General features: G+C 39.3%; 1 protein-coding gene across 4 annotated transcripts in view; it reads left to right on the top strand.

The window, feature by feature from the left end:
* LOC117245832 (uncharacterized) overlaps positions 1-12,051 on the top strand; it is a 28,412-nt gene extending 16,361 nt beyond the window's left edge. For all 4 annotated transcript variants that reach the window (XM_033609389.2, XM_033609390.2, XM_033609392.2 and 1 more), the window contains 3 exons: positions 1,549-1,603; positions 2,595-2,789; positions 5,065-12,051. In XM_033609389.2, the coding sequence (XP_033465280.1) occupies positions 1,549-1,603; positions 2,595-2,789; positions 5,065-5,725 (911 nt within the window). In that variant the 3' untranslated portion in view covers positions 5,726-12,051. The remainder of the gene's footprint in view (positions 1-1,548; positions 1,604-2,594; positions 2,790-5,064) is intronic.
* The last annotated feature ends 1,830 nt before the right edge of the window (positions 12,052-13,881 follow it).

Genomic DNA, 13,881 nt, shown 5'->3' on the forward strand with positions numbered 1-13,881 from the left:
TGCTGAATCAATGAATGAGCTGTCGCCGGTACGTCCTCAGCGTCATACATTCTCTGAGGATCTCAATGCTGATTGGCTATGGTGGCGCAAATCTGTGGCGATTTTTCAACCCTTGTGAATAAGCGGATGATGCAAAATCATGCTACTGGCTTCATTCGCGACACTTAATTTGCGTATTTCGCTTTATTCGCGTCACGTGCATCGCACCACCAAGCATGAATGGATGAATGAATCTTCACGTTGACTTTACATGGAATTCACTCACACCCAGTGTGAATACAACATTACGCTAGTTAGCTCCCAACCGACCCCGGGTAGTGTGCAGTGTAAAGCAACCAAGGCTAATGTTAGCTAACCGGTGGAGACCAGAACGTGGGCACAGTGTTAGTGTGGCTAGCTGGCTGAAAATAAAATGAATAGTGCTTTGAAATTCTGCGCTAAAGCTCACAAGTCAGTGTAGCGCCAGACTAAAAGGAAAGGCCTCTTGTGTTTCAAGACATTTATGTTAAACACTACATTTGCATGTTATCATGTAGTGGATACGTTGAAATTTGATGTTGAAATTTGACATTTTAGCAATGCTGTGGTGTTTTTGTTTTTGTTTTTGTTAGGTCAGGCAACAAGAACCACTTGGTTATGGGTTGATAAAAACACACCAACATTTGTTGGCAAAAATTGATGAAAACACGACCGGTTCTGTTGTTTGTTGGTCGCCGTCCCCTCGGCTTATGTTCTTCGTCACTTTAGAAACGTTGTTATGATACGTATGAAACGTGCAAATGTAACGTATCAGTGGTTTGCAGCAACGTACAATGCCAGCATTTTCTTCTTGCGACTGGGCTGGATGTTTCTGCATCACCTTGGATGGTGTTTGATCTTATTTTTGACAGCTTTGGCTTTTTCGTCAGATGTTGTTCAATCAAACACCACAAAATCAAGGAACACAATACTTGAACGATACATGATTACGAGACATTATGTTAACTAAAATGTCAAGTTTGTTTCTTAATATCTAGATATGTATTTATCATAAAAAAGCAAGCAGGGCTGGCTGTCCCCTAAATATCCTGTTGGGGAAAACACCGTCTTTAATCTGATTTCAGTTTCCTCCTTCAGGTAGCTGCTTCAGGCTCCGTCAGATGAGTTTCAGCCAGCACGAACACTTCCATACAAACTGCACCGACATTATTAAATAAACACTTTGGGGGAATTTGTTTGTCTAGTTTGCCTGCAGTGTTTTTTAATGCAGCCTTATTGTTATTATTATTGCTTTTTAATGATTGTCTTTCAGTGTGCTGTGTTTTATCTGTGTTATGGATTTATGCTGCCACCAGATTGCCCTTTGGGTTTATAATAAAGATGATACTGAAGTGAATTGACTAAACAGTCCACAGTCACAGAGGAGTCTACCAATAATAACTTCCACAGGGACGCATCATTAGTAGATTTTGGAGTACACAGGAAAGAAAGGAAAAATATGGCAGCAGAAGATTTATTTCATGAGTCGCTCAGCAGAATAAAACACTCTCTTTTCTTTTGTTCTTACAGAAACCAAAACCAGCCTCAGCAGAGATCAGACCACAGGTTGCCCTTACTTCTACAGGTAACACACCCACAACTGTACTTGAGAGGATCCTTGTTAAGATCCTGGAGTCTCTTAGACTGTGACTTTAACCCTTAAACCATCAATAGCCCCTTTCCTTTTCCACCGAGCAGTACGGTTCAGTTTAGTACGCTTTTTCTGTTCCCACTGTGAAAAGTTGTGGATGGTATCAATGGAACCGTTCCGTACCGTCCCCATGTTTGGTCCCCCCTCTGTTGGGGTACCTAGCACAGAGACCTGGTACTGTTGGTTCCAAACGCACCATACTGAAAATGTTTGCTGGAAACGTACTTACTTAATACTTTTGCAACGTGTCCGGTGATGTCACAACAACGTTATTGTGTTGCTGTGTGACTTAACACAACGTTAAAGGACGCCTTTTATCGTTGGCCCAAAGACCTCTACTCGGAGCTGTTTAGTTAGAATCATGACTCAACGTAACGTGACTCAAACTTTAAGCCCTGAACATACCTGCATAAATCATGACACATAGATTGTCATGGGTGGTTGTTTACGAGTGAAGACAGCAACTCCCATGATGCCATGCTACTTCATGACATCATCAAAGACCGTCTTCAGTTATTGTTTTGATCGAGGGATCTCTGGCAGCAGAACTGACATACCATGCGTCTAGATATTGAATGTGACTTCATTTTATCCACCAGCGCAGCATTAAAAATGTTTCTGTCCTGTCTGTGGTTATTGTAAACAAAGCAATTAAATAGCATAAACAAACAAACAACAGCAGCTCAGACACAACAGAAATGTGTGCAGTGTTGCAGGGCTCGTAGTTTACGTAGAGGCACAGTTCATCAGCAGAGTGAGACGTTGAGACTGACACAGCCAGCAGCTGTTTTGTTTACTGATCAGTGAAGACTGTGTCGTCAGCCGTCGGCGCACAACAAGGTCGTTGTATTTATTACCAGTAGAACAGATTTCAAATAATGGTTACCATGGCGACTGTAACACACACCTACACCTGCCCCTCCAGGTGTCATGTGTGCGGCTTTGAGACGGACGGGCGCACCCTTTTCCAGAGTCACATGACTGAGCACCGCCAATGGGAGCACAGCTCCTTCTCGCTGCACTGCTGCGTGTGCGACCACTCGACCAATCAGGAGGCAGAGATGAGGGCTCACGCCAACACGCACATACAGGGGACCACAGGAGCCAATGGAGAGATCAGGTGGGCTGACTTTAAGTGTGTGTGTGTGTGTGTGTGTGTGTGTGCACGCGCGCGCGCGTGCGTGTGTGTGCTCAGCTGACAGAGGTGTTGATATTTAAGAGTTAGAATATCTGATAATGATATAAAGGCAGATGTTTATGTTTTACTGGTAAATTAAATGTTTTTAATGAGAATTTAGTTTGGTTTTTTAAAAAAGCCGTAACCAATGAGTTGTAATACTCTGACCTTACTGTCATGATATTATGACTTTGTTCTGAAAATATTACAATTTTTACAGATTTTATGTCTTGCTAATTTTTAGTCTCAATTATGGCTTTTCTCTTAAAATATTCCTGTGAATTTTGAATTTCATCCACAACATATTTCAATTTTATTCTTAAAGTTTTATGAATTTTTCTTAAAATATTCTGTTTTTTCCCCCTGAAAATATTGGGATTTATTTTGAGAATTTTTGAATGTATTTTTCAAATACTACAATTTTATTTTTCTGTAACTAATATTACTTTATCCATGCAAATATTTATTTTAATCTCCATTTTACGTATTACAGCATTATTGTCAAAAGTTCTCTTTTTTCCTATAAAATTAATGATATTTTTTCTAAAAAATACAACTTTTTTTCTCATGACATTACATTTGTAGCCTGTGAAGAATACTTTTTTTTTTCTTGTGAATTTTTGTCTGTAGTTTCTAATTTGTTCGTCAAAATATTACAGCTTTTCTCTGAAAAAGTGCGCATGAATATTTGACTTTAAATTTAAAATATTGCAGCATAACTATCAAAACTTTAAGACTTTTCCTCAAAATATAACATTTCCCATAAAATATTACATTTCCTCAAAATTTTAAGGCTTTTCCGTAAACTATATTTACTTTTTTACTGAAAATGTTGGGACATTTTTTCTTGTGAATTTTTGAATGTATTTTTCAAATTTTATTACTTTTACACAAAATATTAATGACCTTTTTCCTAATTTTTGTCTTCAGTCTAAAATATTATAATTTTGTTCTCAAAATGTTATTACATTTCCTCAAAAGGTTTGACCTTCGTCTCAAATTATTACGACTTTATCCTTGAAATATCGCAGCTATTTTTGACTTTAGCCTTTATGCATCGTATTACCACTTTATCATTAAGACTTTTGTTTTCCATAATATCGAGACTTCTTTCTCGACAGTACAGCTTTGTTCTCATAACATTACATTTTTAATTTGTGAAAAATTTGATTTTTTTTTCTTGTGCATTTTTTACTTAATTCTCTAATTATTTTGACTTTTTCCTTAAAAAATATTACGTGTTTTTAACATTTTATGACTTTTCCCTCAAAATATCATGACATATTTCTAAAAACATTACAACTTTTGTTTTTACTTGAACCTTCACATTACATATTACCACTTTATTGTCAAAATATTCCGAGGTGTTTTTGACAAAAATACAAATTTATTCCCAAAGCATTGCATTTTTAGCTTGGGTAGATTTCTTGTTGAATTTTTGACTTTAGTCTCTTTTTTGGGACTTATTCCTCAAAATATTATGGCTTTTCTCCTGAAATGTGTTTATGAATATTTGACTTCATCCTTGAAATATAACAACTCAATCATAATAACTTAAAGTTTAAATTTTAATGCTTTAAGACTATTGTGACTTTTTATTGAAATTATTACAACTATTTTCTTGTGAATATCTGTTTTTACTTTATTCTTAAAATATCAAAACTTTGTCAAAATTTCACACCTTTGTTCCTGAAAATATTAAGACCTTTGTTTCTTGTCAGTACAAATTCATTCTCATAATATTATGTTTGTAGCTCCTGCAAAATAAGATTTTTTTTCTTGTAATTTTTTTAAACTTTATTCTTTAATTATTCTGACTTTTCATTAAAAATATTAACAATTTATTTCTCAAAGATTTATGACTTCTTCTGAAAATATTTCCTTGTGAATTTCTGAATTTAATCTTCAAATATTACAACTTTATTTTCATAATATTCAAATACCAGCCTCAGCTGTGTATTCAGTCGACATGTGGATAGATAGAATTTGCAGATTCCCAATATCAGCATTTGATCAATTGATCAGTACATCAGGGAATATTTAGTGTTGGTGGAGTGAAGTGTGATGTACAGGTACAGCGCTGTGGAGTGTGTGTGTGTGTGTGTGTGGTTTACATCTTGGTTTGATATTAAATGTCTGTGTGCACACTTCACGAGTGTGTGTGTGTGTGTGTGTGTGTGCGCACCATTAACCCTTCCCTTCACCTCCTGACTCCCAGATGCCCCGTCACCCCTCCTGCCGCCGCCTCCAGCAGCACTCCGTCAGTTGCCATGGCAACCCAGCCGGAAAATAGCACCTCTGAGCATCGCTGCCGCATCTGCCAGAGGTCGTTTCCAGGGCAACAGGAGCTGCTGGTTCACTTCCAGGGTCATCGCCAAGGCAACCAGTACCGGTGCGACCGGTGCGGCCACCTGACGCGGACAGCCAACAAGCTGGTGGAGCATGTGCGCGTGCACACGGGGGAGCGCCCGTTCACCTGCGACCTTTGCCCGTACAGCGCCAAGCGGCGGGACAGTCTGCGCCTCCACTGCAAGGTCAAACATCCCGGCGACGTGCACACACACCGGTCATACGTGCTCGGAGACAATCAGCGCTCAAACAAACACGTTCAGCGGCTGCACACACCGCCGAACACACACACTGCTGCACCCTCCTCCCTTCCTCCTCTTCATCCTTCGCTCTCTGACCGGGCAGGATGGAGGGATCTGTCTCCTCTCCTCCCTATCACCACACTCATTTCTCTGAAACCACGCTCTCCTTCATCCTCCTCATCCTCCTCCTCCCCCTCCCCCTCCTCCTCCTCCTCCTCCTCCTCCTACTCGTCTTCCTCCACCAAACACTCTTTCCTCAGTTACCTTGGTCTGACAACTTCTTTGTAAATGCTGTTTTCCTTTGTCTCCTCTCCTCTCCTCTCCTCTCCTCTCCTCTCCCCCTCTTCTCCTCATCTCCTTCTCTCTCCTCCCACCCATCCTCTCCTCGGGTGCTTTTCTTTATGCTAACATGTCTCCTCGATTCCTTACTTGCATCTCCTCCTCAAGTCTAACCTCCCAGTGAGGATGTGAGAGAGAGATGCGTAGGATACACCCGTGTTTCCTCGCTCTAAGCTCTTCCAAGAGCCTCCTCTCTCCTTGTCTCCTCGAGGTGCGTTTCTGGCGGAGGGGGAAACAATGTCAGAGTCACAGGAGGAGAGAGGACGCGAGGAAGCGTGAGTTAGCGTAATAAAAAACACCTCTTGTCTCCTCTCCTCTCTTTATTTCTTCTCCTTTTCTTATGTCCCCTCTCCTTGTCTTCTCTCCTCCCCTCCTCTCCTCCTCTATCCATCGTGTGGACTTTTAAAGTGATGGATGTAAAGCTCTGTAATGTATCCGAGGTACTGTCACTCAACACTATGTATGAGAATGTCAATCAGATACTGTTATATGCTCAATGCACTGAAAACACACAGATAAGGAACGTTTTCAATTTATTCGACTTTTGCATCATGCTCGTGATTTCTGCTGCATTCCTGCCTGCTTTTAGCCCGTCATATAACCACTGAACTCTTAGCTATTTAACCGTGTGACATATTTATTGCCTGTCGCTCCTGTCCTTCAGAAACCCTGCACTTTGAAGATCCTCCCGTTGCACATTTAAAAGCACGAGACGCTTCGGTTGAAGAATCATTTATTGATCCTGATGTTTTATTGTGGAGAAAATCACTGCAGCCAGGAGGGTGAGATGATGTCACCTGTTTCCATTATATTTAGAAATGTATGTAATCTATTTTTAGATTCTGGGGGTATTAAAATATAACTCGGTACATTTACTCAAGAGGTGAACTTCAAGGTAGACTATGCAGAAAACTGTCAGCTTGGCATTTTGCCTCGCCATGTTTGCATGTTTTTTGGCGCTGTATCCACGGTTTTTGCAGCTTCCTCTTGGATGGGTGCTGCTCATGAAGTCCTGCCTTCACTGTGCCCAGGAACGTCTTATAATTCAACCCGGTCTCACTGCGAACTTGTTGAAATCTGATGCTTGGGCAGTGACTTGCGGCGTCAGACACAGATGAAAAAAGACCTTTAACGTTGGCATGATATGCAGCTGGTTGCTGTTACAGTTTAACAGTGCCTGGGAGCGTCGGGGGGAAACACAGCAGAACAAGGACTAATGTGAAGGTGGTGACAGTCCAACTGGGGCGGGAGCGGTGGTGGATGGGTCCAACAAACACCGACTTTCACCTGAGAGAGCGGTGTTCACGTCCCGTAAGATTCTAAAACCAAACCCTGTTGTTTTTTCCAAAACCTAACCACGTGTTTTTGTTGTTGAAGGAAAAAAACATAATTTTTTGTGTTGTACAAACGTAGTGCTTTTATTTTGAAAGAGACTGTATGTAAATGTTAAATTTTCTGTGAAAACAGGAAGTGTACTTTGAAAGAAGATGATGCATGTAACAGGCAGAACTTGACACGGCGCCCCAGAACGTCAACAAGTTGTAACAAGTAAAGTTGGCCTTAAAGGGCCAGTGTGTAATATTTGGCATGGTTTATTGTCAATCTGAATCTGAATCTGAATATTCTACCCATTAATATGTTTATATAAGTGTATAATCACTATAAAATAAAATTCGTTTGGTTTTCGTAGCCTTATAATTATGCTTTTATATATATATATATAGCAAGGGCCTTGCTTTAGAGAGGTCGCCATCTTGCGCCGCCATGTATGTACGGCAGACCAAGTGGACAATCCAGCCAGCCAGAGAACACGTTTCGCGTGTATAAATGAACCAACGAAGACAGCGGAAGGAAGGAAGAAGGAGGAAGAAACAGCAGAGAGTGTCAGTAGTTCGTCGATAGAGAGTAGTGAAAAGTTTTTTTAGTTATAAAGTTTGCGAATGGACCACACTTACCACGCAACAGGAGAGAATGAACCCGAACTGTCATCTGCGAAGAAAAGAAGACGCAACTTCACTCCTTGTGATGCACTCTCTGCGGCGCTTTTCCTCCTGATGATATATCTCCCCAACGATGGCAGCAGTAGCACCGAATCCCATTCTGTGCATTCAGCCTCTCTTCTTGCCCGCTCAGCATCAAACACATGGAGTTCCTCATCTGTATGCTCCGGCTCAAACAGGTATGGCTCTGGGTCTGTGTCCGCTACAAGAAACTCTTCAAAATCGCGTTCAAAGTCGTCCATTGCAGCTACTATAGTCCGGAGATATTGCTAGGCTAAATAAACAGCTGAGCTCTGTTTACAGGCTACGCTGTCAGTCAGTGTGCGGGCTGGAGATTGGCGGAGCAGAGAGGGGAGGGGGTCCCCGCTAGGTACTGTAAATAAGTATGTGTGTATGGAGTGTGTGTGTTACGCTAGAAGAGTCAGAGTTTGGGACGGAGTCTTTTACCCCCTGGAGTGTTACCGGAGTTTTTGGAGTGCTCAAATAAACGGGCCTTTTTTCCGAATGCTCCTCTGGTCTCCTGCTCGAGGGATTCATTACAATATCGTAACATGGTTTAGATTTCTAAATAAACATTCACCTCGTCGCTAGATAGACCTACTCCTGAAAAACTCATGCGCAAGGCTTTTTGTCCCTACAAGGCCACTGTCATTTACCCGACGGGAGGGGTGAGCGAGTGAGCCCTGCAATCTAGAATTTGACCACTGATGTCACTGTTTTCAACCCATTTTACACACTGGCCCTTTAACTTTTGCTCTTGTCCCGCCGTGTTTCCCCCTGATGCCGCCGAGCGCCACTAAACTATGACAGCCAACACACGCCAACATTAAAGGATGGCTTTTTTCGTAGGTGTCTGGCACCGCAAGTCACTGCCCAAGTGCCAGATTTCGACAACTTAGAAGTGAGACTGGGTTGGATTGACATGTAAAACTATATCACTTATTTTGTTGCAATCTGATGTTCTTTAATTAACAATAAAATTCTTTTTTAGTAATTTCTCATATTGTGAAGAATATTAACGCAAAAATACCCTGAAATATTGTGATGTTATTTTAGGGCCACATCTTCCTACTTTTAAATAATTTCTTAAGCAAAACTGCCAAAGCGTGATATTTCCAGGTTGTCAAACGTGCCGATTTGTTGCTTTCTTTGGTTTTACATTATTGTAAATTTAATAATAATTAATATTGGTTGGATGTTTTGTAGTTCAGATGATTAAACAAAAAGGTAATCTACGGATTAATCGGTTAGTTTTGGGCCTTGTCACAGGACTGAGACTCACATTTAAGAAGCTGGAACTATTGAATTTCTGTCATTTGGAATTTTCGATTTGAAATCAGTTTCACGTTGAGTTAACTTAAATCACTCCTCTGCTGACTTTACGGGGGGGTTTGGAGTTCGAGGTTTCTGGAGGACGGTGAAGATATTTCTAATATTTGTGTTGTATATTGATAATAATGTATTTGTGTTTACACATAACAACATGAGGCTCCCAAGAGTCCACAAATGTCTTAATTTAAAGTTGCACTATATGTAGTTTTTGCCGAGACAGAAAAAAAAAGAGTCATTTTAGAATATTTAAGCGTTTATTTTTCAACATGCACCACTCTGCAGCTTCAGTCCAGGGTTATTTTATCACAACGACCACCTGATCCAGCAGGCGTCATGTCACTTCCTGTTCACCTGGGCAGGGTCAGAGAATCTGAACTTTTAAAGCGTTAAACATAAGTGTATAAAATACATAGTTTAATCAGTTTTGTTTATAATTTTACGGAAACTGAAGCTAATTTGTGCACACACTTTATTAACTGATGCTCTGGATTTGATGTCAGATTATACATGTTGTCCTGTAGAGGGCAGCAAACACCTTTCTGCACGTTCAGTCGGCCACACGTTTGACAAACACGCTGAAGAACAGACTTCCTCTGTGGTGTCGAAAACTACATAACTTCTCCTGTTCACTCACCGACTTTATTCTGAATGTTTCATCAGTTTGTGTGAAATGGGGAAAAAACCTGTCAATGGAAAACAACGAAAAAGTAGCAAACGTCTACGAATGTTTTTTGTTGCCGACAAAAATATAAAGCTTTTCATTAATGACATGTTACCTTAAAACATAAATACATGCCACGTTATTAACGATCAATATATAAAGATGGATTTTTGTTACTTACATGTTAAAATAAATTAAATAATTTAAAGATACAGATGCAAAATATTTGTCAGAAACACTTTAAACTGCAGGATCTTAATATTCCGTAGAGTTTAAAATCCAAAAGGAACATTTTAAGTAATTACACATAAAGGATAAATGCTGTGTACCGTAAAACTTCAATAAGTCCCTTTTACTAGCCCCGTGTGGCTACACATTTTGACAAATAAAGGCCTGTCTCAATTAGAGGCCTGTTGATTTCAGTGACTTAAGCAAAAAACAGCCCGGGCTACGCCAAGTTTTACGGAAGTTTACTACAATATGTAAACGTTCTGAATGCAACTTTCAGAGAAGCCTTGTTACTGATGACACCGTTGGCTGTAAGTGAACTGCAGTCAGCATCCTGTTGCTCACGCTCGCACTCCGTAGCAGTGAGCAAGCGCCAAAGCATCGGCCAAAACAGTGACGTGACGGACAAGAGCCTGACTTATGTTAGTGCTGCCAAATAAATTACAATCACACGTTTAGTGTGTTTAATAATGTTCCTGTATTTCTGTGATTCTAACCAGCTGACTGTTTGCAAATTACTTTATCAGCTAACGTTAGCAACCAACCAACCAACCGCAGATCCATGCAGCATAGCTTCAGAGCTAGCTGTCTAACTTTAGCCCAGGTTTCACTAAGCTTGTTTCTAGCTAATAGTAACATTAGCTAATAAAGTAATTCGCAAACCAGCTAGCCAGGAGTATTTTGCTATGTTAGCTAGCTAGCAATTTGTCCACATTAGCAAGCAAGCTAACGTTAGCTAATGTTAGCCAGCTAAAATCACAATATCACAAAGTATTTTACATGTCAGTGTTTACGCTTGCATTTTTTGCACTGAATTTGATTAATTGAATATTTATCAGACCACAAATAAGACAAGAATTAGCGAGCTAGCATGGCTGGGTGACTGAGTCGAGCTGTAGCATCTTGAGTTTAGATGGTGCAAACCCCAGGACTAAATGAAGGTCCGTCTCACTGGACCTCTGCCGCAAAATATAACAGAAACAGCATGTGTGGACTCTGTGTTGTGGTCGGTGGAGGTCGTTCATTTACCGGCATGTTAGCGGACTCCATTTCTTATCTAACGTTAGCTACTATTGTGCAGTGTTAGCAAGAGCTGAAGAGAGTCAAGGCACTCGGTAACCTGCATAACATCACACCCTTTGGATTTTACCGGAAAATTCGTCCCGAGTCCTTCACAGAAAGCAACAGCCGAGAAAGTAAAAAACGACTAACACGCAAAAAATTAAATATGGCACATTTAAGAATTTGAGAGTGAATGTGTGATTAACTTAACCGTTGGTTCATTCATGTAGAAATATAACGCTCCGTTTCTTCCACCAACAGGGCTCTCATTTTAGTGTAGAGCGTCAGACTGAATTTACCAACGCACCATGTCAGGTCACTCACTCTCCAGGACCGCCAGTGTTACTTGAATAAGTAAACACTGACCAGCGGGACCAGACTGGCTGACCTGTATGATCTCACTCAGTGGACATGACTCCCTCTATTCTGGCTCCCAATAACACAACAACAAGACCACATTTTCAGACTGACATCATTATTTTATTACTCGTATTGCTTGATTTTAACCGATAATTATATTGTGTATTACGTCACGCTAAGAGCGTGAGTTCAAACAGCTTCGTAAATCCAGAATAGAATTTGCCCATTCTGACAAATACAACTTTGATGAAATTACGATCCTGATTCTGTAGGGAGCGACAGGAAGTGACGTCAGCGCCTTTCAAAACCTAAACACAGAGCAGCTGTACTAGAATAACCTGCCCACACACACACACACACACACACACACACACACACATTGCTTTAACATGAACTGTATCTCCGATCAATGGTGCTGAGAGCTGATTTCTGCCTGCTCAGATTTCATTTTTAAAGCTTTTATTTTCACACACAAAGACGCATGAAATAAAAACCCTCCCCACCTTTCGACACTCACGATCAGCTCCTTCTTTTACATTTTGTGTTTTTTTTTATTACATTTTGTTTTTCTCTGCTGTACCCTGTTACTGTTTGCTGCTGCAATGATCAATAAAGTTTAATTTCATCAGACTCACCTCGACTTGACTCAGCAGTGTAGGACCATGGTGTTGCAGTGACAGTCTGACATGTTTACTGGTGTGGAGACCTTACTCACTGTGAGCAGCAGCAGCACCACCTCTCACTGGTACGACTACGATTTGGGTCATTCTTGTTGCGCACCAACATTTCAGCCTTAAAACTTTTGGGAAAAAATATTTGTTATTTTTATAAGAATAATAACATGTTTAAACAAATCTGCCGATCTCAGGTGCTCTGATCAAACTCAAGTTCATTTGCCCCCTCAGAGCGGTTCGTTTGGGCAGGTGTGAACACAGCAGTCACACTCAGGTGCGCACCACAACAACCAGACAGAGACCCTCTTGAAGAGGTGGTCTGAGTCCAGTTATAAACGAACTCAGTAAATCAATCCAACTTTATTTGCACAACATCTTACAGGTCAGAGCAGTTCGATGTGCTTCACAAGACAGTGAAGTCTGGATCATAAAAACAACGACACAGACAACAATTATTTGATTTGTAATTATTTGAGACGGATGGATACAGGACAATAAAAATTATGAATATGTGATAAAAGAGATTTAATAGCTTTAATAACAGTAAAAATAGTAAAAATAAAAGTAGATTAAAGAACTAGATTAAAAAGACAAAACCACAAAAAGATCAACAAAATACTTTTAATGGCTATAATAATAATAATAATAATGATAAAAAATAAAAACAAAAATAATAATAATTATCATTATTAAAAAAAATTAAAATCTACACTGAACCTAGACTATATATATATATATATATATATATAATTATTATTATTAGCAAGGATTAAAATGATTACAGTAACACAGATTTAATTGTAATAATAATAATAATACTAATAAATAATTATAAAATTAAAATAAAATCTAGAGTGAATCAAGACTATATACATAAATACATACACACACACGTATATAACAACATAAAAAACCAAAATTTTAAAATATAAACACTGCATTATTGTGTTTTCTGTCATTAAAGAGACCTTGATAATAATAAAATAGTTAAATAATAAAAGCTAGACTAGATATGATGGTTTAAAAGACAAAACAAGAATTAAAATAATTACAATAAAGATAGCTTTATCAATAATAAAAAAAATGTAAATAAATGAAAATGGTGACATTAAATATATATATATATATATGTATGTATGTATGTATGTATATATATATACATTAGCCTAATAAAACAATAGAATGAAATTCTAAAATATAAATACAGTTGTTATTATTGACATTCTTCTACAGTTTGGACTGTTTGTAATAAATATGTGACACATTTAACAGAGAACATGAGGCAGTAATTCTTGAACCCATGGGGACAGAAGTGTTGCTGCGTGTGAAGAATAAAGAATAAATCATATAAGCGGCACAAAAACATAAACTCAGTCAGATTTGCATCAGAAAGGAGAAAAGCGGAGAGTTTAAGAGGCGTTTTAGAGCGAAATCAGGGATGAAGGTCACACACCACACTCACTGAACGAGTGGGAGGATAAGTGTCAATCGCCATGGGTCCTATCCCCCTCCTCTGCGGTCGCCATGGTTACCTAGCATGTTGTTCATGTTGCTCTCGGGCTCATCACTTGACACTTTACCATTATACTGTCACATTAGCTTTTATATACTTTTACTCACTGTTTACACCTTTATGGGTGCATCATTAATCACATACCTGTGCTGCAGTCACGCTCACGTTCAGATTTATATTCAGTTATACTTTATTTATGCTACATCACATCCTTATTGTGACTACACTGCACTATTATATGTTGAGATTCTCATTTTATATTGACGGGTGTGATG

The sequence above is a fragment of the Epinephelus lanceolatus genome, chromosome 22 (assembly GCF_041903045.1).
Source record: "Epinephelus lanceolatus isolate andai-2023 chromosome 22, ASM4190304v1, whole genome shotgun sequence".
Lineage (NCBI taxonomy): Eukaryota > Metazoa > Chordata > Actinopteri > Perciformes > Serranidae > Epinephelus > Epinephelus lanceolatus.